Source organism: Rhinolophus ferrumequinum, chromosome 14, assembly GCF_004115265.2.
Source record: "Rhinolophus ferrumequinum isolate MPI-CBG mRhiFer1 chromosome 14, mRhiFer1_v1.p, whole genome shotgun sequence".
NCBI classification, from domain to species: Eukaryota; Metazoa; Chordata; class Mammalia; order Chiroptera; family Rhinolophidae; genus Rhinolophus; species Rhinolophus ferrumequinum.
This window is the reverse complement of record NC_046297.1, coordinates 58,529,817-58,538,497: the sequence shown is the minus strand read 5'-3', so window position 1 is coordinate 58,538,497 and position 8,681 is coordinate 58,529,817. Positions and strand designations below refer to the sequence as shown.

The 8,681-nt window shown below is 40.4% G+C and overlaps 1 protein-coding gene across 2 annotated transcripts in view; it reads right to left on the bottom strand.

The window, feature by feature from the left end:
* Positions 1-2,048: 2,048 nt before the first annotated feature.
* COL14A1 (collagen type XIV alpha 1 chain) overlaps positions 2,049-8,681 on the bottom strand; it is a 201,746-nt gene continuing 195,113 nt past the window's right edge. The window contains exons 46-48 of one of the 2 annotated variants that reach the window (XM_033126918.1): positions 6,775-6,852; positions 4,505-4,660; positions 2,049-2,899 (exon numbers count right to left, since the gene is read on the bottom strand). In XM_033126918.1, coding sequence (XP_032982809.1) covers positions 2,820-2,899; positions 4,505-4,660; positions 6,775-6,852 — 314 coding nt within the window. In that variant the 3' untranslated portion in view covers positions 2,049-2,819. Of the gene's footprint in view, positions 2,900-3,160; positions 3,718-4,504; positions 4,661-6,774; positions 6,853-8,681 lie in introns of those variants that run through there. The other variant, XM_033126919.1, reaches the window with a different exon arrangement.

Below are 8,681 nucleotides of genomic sequence, written 5' to 3'. Positions count from 1 at the left end.
GGAATTGAAAATCTAAATCACTACCTTGGTGCACACAGCCCTGCTTCCTTGGCTCTCTAGCCCTATCTTGGTCACTCTTCCATTCATTCTCCTGCCATACTGGCTTTCTTTTAGTTCCTTGAACAAGACATGCAGTTCCTGACAAAGGGCCTTTGAACTTGGAATTTTCCTCCCACACCTTTTTGCATCTTCGTGTCTCAACTTAAATGTCAGGCCCTCAGAGAAGCCTTCTCCCTCCATCCAACTGAAGCAGATGCTCCTTTATGCCCTCTTCATAGTGCTGTCTCAGCACTTTCCCTGTGTTTTTCATACTATTCATTGTAATTTGAAATTAATTTTGCTTGTTTGTTCACTTGTTTTCTGTCTTTCTCCAGCACTAGAGAGGAAGCTCAAGAGGGTCAGACCACATCTCTCTTGTTCATGGTTTTCTCCTCAGAACTAGAACAGTTCCTGAAAAATTAGTTATGGAAGAATGGGGTGGGGCAAAAGAGGTAGAAAAGAAAGAGAGAGGGAGAGTTCTCCTGGAATTAAATTGAAGCCCTTCTGAATATAAAATACTACTCTAAATGATTATTATGAAAAGAAACGGGGGGTTTCTAACAAAAGTGATGAAAGTTCAGAAGAGTAATGCTTTTTTAATGAAATGATGCTTTGTTATTTTCAGAAATGGTATTATCGGTAAATTAAGATGCAAGTATATTCCTGTCAAAATAGATAAGTCAATAAAAGAGCAACTCAAGACCAGCTGTTATTATGAGGTAATGTATTGTAAACATAAAAGTCCTGAATCTGAGTTACCTTTTATTTTGAACATTTCACTCAATAAAAATCTGATATATTGGGTCTAAGTGATGACACATTCCATACTAATGAAACTTTCCCATAGCTTAAATAAACAAATGTAGATCACCAAGTAAAAGCAAAGCGAAGTGTATTTGCACAACGCAAGAAAGATATGAATGGATTAGAACCGCTAATGGTTTATACCTCTCACCATTTATAACAAACTTTGAGAGTCTTTTGAGTGACAGGGTATTAGACTATGCATTTCCAAAGGCCAAGCACTCTATTCACTTGTTAAAAGACTAAGAAATCTAAGATACAAAGATACGAAGTGACTAAGGACATACCCCAGTCATTTAAGGAGGGGTTCTGTCGAGTGATTCTGTGTCAGGCCATACTGCTCAACCTTGTGCAAGCTTTCCTCCTCACCAGTCCTGCTTCCTACGTGTGGAATCACCTTACATAACTTAAAGGGAACAGCTGTTGGTTATCTCTCACTGTCTTGTTTCATTCCTGCAAAGGAGCCAAAAAAAATCTTTTCCTGGATCCCCAAAGGTACACAAGTACAACCTACTCTTTGAATCCTTTTGCTGGAAAGGTTATAAACTGGATCTTGGTGAGGGGAACCAAAGAAGTTCAGAAGACCTTCCTGATCTAGGAAGAATCCAACTTCTGGTTATAAATGACCCATCTCTACTTTTTAAAATACGTTGTTACTAGGGAGATGCAACAGGACAACAAAGCATACATTAAGTTTATGGTTCTCTTTCATTTCTATTTTCAACACTAAATAATAGAATCCAAATCTTTCTCAAATATCTAGATTTTTTTCCTTTGTGAGAAAAAATAAATTATTGTTTTAGAGTGAGAGTCTGTTGTGTTCAACCTCATTTTTTTCTTAGTCTTCTAGAGAGTATTTTCAAGGTTTTCTTAATACCAGAAGAAAGATAGGCTCTTCAGGCAACCACTGCTAAACATCATTTAGCATCAGATGTGTTGTATTTTCATTGCCGCTGCTGCCTTGGGGGTTATAAACGAATGAGAATATTCAAGCCAACTGCCTCTTCTGTTAAGCTTCATACTACACTCAGAGTGAATGAATGAATGACAGAATGCCTGTTTGAAGGAAGGCAACTGTTGTTTTTCTGATTAAGACTCAGTTAAGACCACAAAAGTTTAAGGCAACCTTTAGAAATGCAGTAAAAAGAATCCACACACGTTTTAAATTTTTATTTGCTTACAAAAAAGAAAAAGGAATAAAAATAGGTTTGCAAAAACTTATCTACATGTACAAAATAATCCGTGTAAATAAGGAGGGCAAGCCTTGGAATACTGCTGGATAAATCGTTCATCAAAATTTGATCTCTTTGCATCAGAACCAGTGGAAAGTCATTATTTTACATGTCAAAAACCACTGCAAAACTAAATCTATTGTTTAAATCACCAAATTCAGACAGGTTATATTCTAACACATAACCTTGGATAGCAGCGAAACCAGTTACCAAGTGATCAGTTAGACAGGTCAATTAAGCAAGAGGTAGGTTCTCCAATAATAATCCCTTTTTCTTTTCACCAAGGCTATTGGGGTGAGGGGGGTTCATAATCTTTGCATCTCTTTAAATTCCTGTTCTGTGAGGAAATTATTTCCCTCGAATACAATCATATTGTTGCCCTTTAGGACTTGAGATCATCTAACACAGAAAAGATTCCATAGTTCAATATTTATGTGTGTGTGTACATGTGTGTTTTATTTGTTTGTTTGTTTGTTGCCAAATTTTCTCTGAGCATTATTCTCTGGGAAAACAAATATTCTGGCATACCATTAAAACAACAGAGAAAAATCAATCCTATGGTGCCACAGATTAAGGGGATTTTTGGAAAATATAATTTTTTGTCAATATCCATATCCAAGGAAGAGATTTAGGCTGATGAATCAAGCCCCCCAAAGGTGATATACAAACCACATAATGCCATTCTTCTTGAATGAAGTCCCTTAAGAGGTCTTGCAGTTGGTTTTCAAATTTCTCATGAGGCTATCAGATCCCAGAGCCCCACAGTTCCATGGCTTCCAGCTCATCTTGGACAGGAGTGAATTCCGGCTGGTCAGGATGGGGAGCTAGAGAGGAAGAGTGGGGGTGGGGACTTGATAGGACCCAGAAACCATAAATTGATATTCTCCCCTCATATGGGTCCACAGAGACATAGAGTTGGTCATTAAACTACAGAGATACCCTGCTTGGGTAGAAAGCAGTAGCTACCTTTTACCCACCACGCTGCTTGCTCCTTCTGCATGAGGTTTCAGACGGTTAGTAAAAGAAGGAAGGGACAGATACATTGCAGAAATTGTTAGAAAACCAGAATCACAGCCAGCTGATTAAATACTGTATGTTTTATTTACAAAAGGAACCCTGAAAACTCCGCAGAATTATGAAAAATAAATTTTAAAAACCAATCTCGTGTTAGAAATCCATCACCAGGGGGCTGCAGGGAGGGGAGGGGATAAGAGGAATCATGGAGCGTAGGGCGGACAGGGACAAAGATGCCCATCAATCTTGTGTGGGGACAGGATAGAAAAGAAGGCACAGACAAGTAACTTTATTACTGAACCTTCACAGAGGGGAGCTTGGGATCAATTCTTGCTACACATCTGTGTACCTATATGCAAGCGGATATAGAGCAGTCCGTTTCTGTTGTGGTTGACATGTGATTTGGTTAACTTCTGGTATATCACTGTGTGTGTGTAGGGAGCAGGGAGGGCAAGAGATGTAACAGTGGGCAGGTAGGGGAGGAGGTGAGGCAGGGAAGCAGAGTGCCCATGGCTAGGGGCAGGGGCTGGGTAGTGGAGGTCAACAGGACAGTTCTTGTATCCATAGCCAATTTCCCAGAGTAGAGGCGTTGCACTTCAGTGCTGGTAATCATTGTAAGGGATCAGGTCTTAATAAAGGACAGCGAGATTTGAGAGAACAGGGAGGGAAGAGATGAACAGAGAAAAACACATCAGCAAAACTCTGACCAGGTCCTCTGGCAAATAAGGTTAAATTTAACTTCATCGACTAATAAGCTTTCATTGCCCCAAAGCCGTCTCTGAACCTTTCCTTGACGCTTCCAAGGGCAACGATGTCAGATAATGTCCCATCGCACAACCCACCAGCATGCAGACTACAGATGTTTCTAGGACACATAATCTCTTTAGAGTCTCAGTCCAGTAGTTAGTAATGAGGCAAGGATATCAGGGCCACTTTCGTTGCTCTTTAAAATGATTTTTGGTCACCTATGTATGTGGTGGGCAGGATGTCACCCCAAAGAATCTAGGGGATCCCAGTTATGGGGAAGTTCTAAGTGGGAGGTTTCCTCAAAACGAGTAAAATTTGACAGGACATCATGGCCACACCACAGCAGTGACATAGAATGAGGGGCCCAAAAGAATATTTGAGTACGTCCCCCAGTGACCAAACATGAGGTCAGAAACCAAGTGTGTGCAAATTGCCATTTGGAAACAAGGAAGGCTTAGATGTGCTGTTATTTTGAATTCCCTCCTATGGTTTTTAAAGAGGTAACCTCTAAAGTCATTTGCTCTTCATAGAAGATGCCGCGGGATAACTGAAGGCAGTGAGAAGTTCAAGTTCTGCTTCCCTGCCATCATCGGTCTACTTTGCATAGCACCCTTTCACCATTATGTCAGGAACCATAGTAAAACACTGCTCAAGAGGCTGGCACTTACCTCCCACTCCGTAGGCAGAACATGAAGAGGGGTCGCAGTATCCAGGCTGGCCGGAAGGACCTTGTGGTCCAGGCACCCCCAGGTGACCGGGTGCACCCCTTGGTCCAGGAGAGCCAGGGGGCCCTGGGCTTCCAGGCCGACTCTCCCCTGCAGGTCCTAAAAAGCACCCACAAATGAAAATAGTTGGTCTCCTTATTACTGCAAGGTGAGTTTTGAGACCAAGAAGTAAACTCTTATAAGAAGCACCCTTACACGTCTTGATAGTTAGGATAATCTGCCTCTTTCTATTCATTGAGTTCTTCTTCCTAAACTGGATTCCCTAGGAGAGGATCCTACTTTAGTCACATGTTCTCCTGGAGGGCGGTGCTTTTAATCAGCTCAGGAAATCTGGGAAGCAAAACGTATTCTTTCCTATCACCTCTGGGATATTAAACGAAAAGGAGGATTCCACTCTCAACCATGTTTTCTTTATGGAGCTTCTGTTCCCCAGTGTCATTCCTTATGAATTCAGTGTATGGGCGTGCACACACAAACACACATACACATACACACACACACAGACACTCAGTTTCAACCTCATCATCTATACTGGTTTATGGCAGATAATTGAAATAAATTAGTCTGGGTCTGAAAAAAATTATCCTACAGGAGAAAAAGGAAAAGTCTGAAACTGAACCCAATATACTAATCCAAAATTTCGTTAGGCTAGCTTGTAACAGCTGAAAATTTAGATTAAGTGACCATAGGAGAGGAAATAAAATTTTTTGTGAATTGAAGCAGTTTATCAGGCTGGGTTTTGTTTTGTTTTGGTGGTGGTGGGTTATGTTTGTTTTTAGGCCTGGATTCCAAGAGTGCTTAACAGATATTCTTTTGTAACCCTGTGGCAATCTTGTGGTTACTGACTGCTTGAATGTAATCAATAATGTTGTAAAGATTTTGTAGGGTATCCAATGGACACTTGTCTCATTAGGAGACCACCTCAAGGATGGTGTAGATGCCTGATCACTGCACTGTACACCTGAAGCTGAAGCTGAACAATAATGAACGTCAACTACAATTTTATATATGTATGTATCTCCATATCCATATATATATACACATATATATACTCACAAGAAGCGGAGTACAGCATTAGGAATAGAGACAGTGGAAATGTAATGGCTGTGTGCGATGTCAGAGGGATAGTGGATGGGGGAGGGGGTTGACACAGTGTGAGGAATATAAATGATAAATGTCTAAGTGTTACTTTGTTTTGTGCACCTGAAACTAATGAAAAAAAAAAAGATATTCTTCACCTAGCACCAAAATGAAACTTAGGAACAACTATTACCTTTTATTTGAAAAGGGTTTATGGCTCTCAGATACCTTCAGTTTCATTCAATCAGCATTCACAATCACACATTCTGTGTAATGCATGATGCTAGATCAGTTTCTCACATAATCTCGAATAACAGGAATATTTATGCTCAAAAGGAATGCATTGCATTAGGAATCTGTCCTAGAAAAAGTACTTTCCAAAATCATTATTAGGTTGGAAGGAAAAATCTGTAAAGCATTTGATTCAATGTGGCCAAGACTGGGATTATAAATATCCAACAGGATTCCAATTTATAATTTTAACAAGTATGGTCATCTGAAGGCCATTCTTATAATTCTAACGAGTGTGAACATCTGGAGACCATTCTAAAAGCAAGCACCTAGTAATGTAGACAAAACACAAAACTTTACCCAAAACTCATTCAGTAAGTACCAGGGTGGCAGAAACTATCAGCGCTCATCAAATATCCATGTGTTCCTCGAGATTTTGAGCTTCCCCTGCAGGTCAGTTGGGGCTGTGTGACTAGTTCCAGCCAGTGAAATACGACAAGCGACTTCTGCCATTCTGCATTGTGGAAGCTGATAGCTGATATGCCTCCTTTATCTGTTTCCTGGAGGCCTTTCTCTCCAAAATGGAGGGAAACCACCTTACATCAAACTTTGTATGAGTGTGATATAAACCTTTATGGTGTCGATCCACTAAGCATTTGTTACTACAACATATCCTAGCCTATTCTAACTCATGTACCCAGTAAGATCCAGAATATGCTGTAACTTCGAGGGCTTGTATTAGGAGGATTAACAAATTGGCCTCCTAACAAAAGAATGAGAAAAACAGCCATTTCAGTTAGATACAAGGACATAATATGGCCATTTTCCTCACCTGTGATATCCAGTGAATATGAAGATTAAGAATTTTCATTTGCAATTTCCTGTCAGGTAGGGAGATTTACCTGCTGGCCCAGGGGGACCTCTTGGACCTTGGCTTCCAATGCCTGGGTTTCCTTTTTCTCCCTTGACACCAGTTAGACCTGTTTATTACAAAAAAAAAAAAAAAAAAAAGATAGAAAAGAAAAAGTTCTCCTTAAAATAAAATCTGGACAGTCCATTTTTTTCTGGTTTCCGAAGGACCTCTCTAATGAAACCATGATGGGGTTCGTCTGGGTTATGGTTACCATGGGACTTTTAAATTAAATTCTGACACTGGTGACTTACGCACAGCCACACATAGAAAACGGGCTCTGTATCTGAGCATGGTATCTGTATTTGCAATACTGCAAAGTTATCTTCCTCCTTCCTACTAAAGTGGTTCAGCCTGCCAGGAGCTGGCCGGTGTCTTTGCACGCACGCGGCCATCAACATATGCAGCTGGCACGCCACAAGTAACACAATAGAAGTCACAAGTGAACATGTCTAACATTTTCCTTTTGGTCCACCCTGTAATGTATCTGCAAAAGGCATGAATTATAATTAGGCAGCAGAGTTCTAAGGAGCGTGAGTTTCCATTAAAAACTTGGAAGCCTCGGGAAGGCCTGTGTTTGATTTGGCTGATTCAGCCCCATAAAAAAATCTAAACCTATTCATGTGTCTTTTCCACAGAGCTGACTTCTTATTCCAAATAATTTACGGTGCTATTAACAAACTATACATTTTCATAGGCAAAAACCAAAGAAGCATATGCTCGGACACCTTGGTGTCCAAGGAGGTTCGATCACAAGATTGCTGGACAGGTGACAGCACGTTGCACTGAAGTCCAACCAGTCCGAGAGAGAGTTGCATCAGACTGGGGTCTGGATTACCCTGACTCACATCCCCGAAGATCTCTGGTGTCTGTTTTTCATGTGCAACAATGCTTTGAAATAGCAGAATGTGGAACTGCATCTCTATGCAATTACACTAAATAGAGAAATTATGTGTGAATTGGCAAAGCCTAGAAAAGGAACATAAATAAATGAAAATAACCAATTTGATGGGGAGCAGGCATGCAAGTGCCTTACAGTATTTAAGATGACAAATGAGTCTCTTTTTTTTTGCCTCTGATTAAATGCAATACATATTCAGACAAATTAGGAGATCCAACACGCAAGAACTTTCAAGAGCCCTTGAAAAATAATCACTTTTAATATCATGGTTTATAACTTGCAGAAAGAAAGGTGTTCATGTAGTATTTGCTCTGGAAATAGTTGGTTAAAAAAAAAAAGACTGATGAGCAACTAATAGTTTTTTTCTATACGACACATGCAATCGTAATCACTGCACATGATTGTCCCTTGATTAGAAGCTTTGGTGTCTGCGTGTTTCTTGTGACCACCTCGTGGGGTCAGGGCAGACCTGGCATCTTGTAAAAAGCCCTTCTTCCTCGTTATCCACTGCTATGCTTCCCCAGTACCCATGCCTGTTGCATATGGCCTTAGTGGTATTTTCTGAGCTCAAACAGCACAACAAGGAGAGGGCAGGACACCACCCACCGAGGCTATGCTCTCCTGCTTCTGGCTTGATTCTTCTCTTAGGACATGATAACAGAGAGTGATTCCTCCAAAAAAAAGAAAAAACGCAAAAAAACAAAAAAACCATTGCATCTGAGTTTAAGAAGCACACAACTTAGACTAGTCAACATTTTTAATGCTTGATTCCAACAGAAAACCAGCCTGAGTACACCTACTGGGCATTATCCAGTTAGTTACTAGTTTAGCTAATCGGTTAATAATTGGAGTGACTATGTTTGAGCTGGTGGAAGCTCTCTTGCTTGCGAACGATTGTGCCCTAACATGCATCAGGGAATTTAGCAGAAACTGCTTCTTCTGTTAGAACTGGAGTCACACTCCCCACAGGGAAGCACCAATTTTTAAAGAATTAGAAC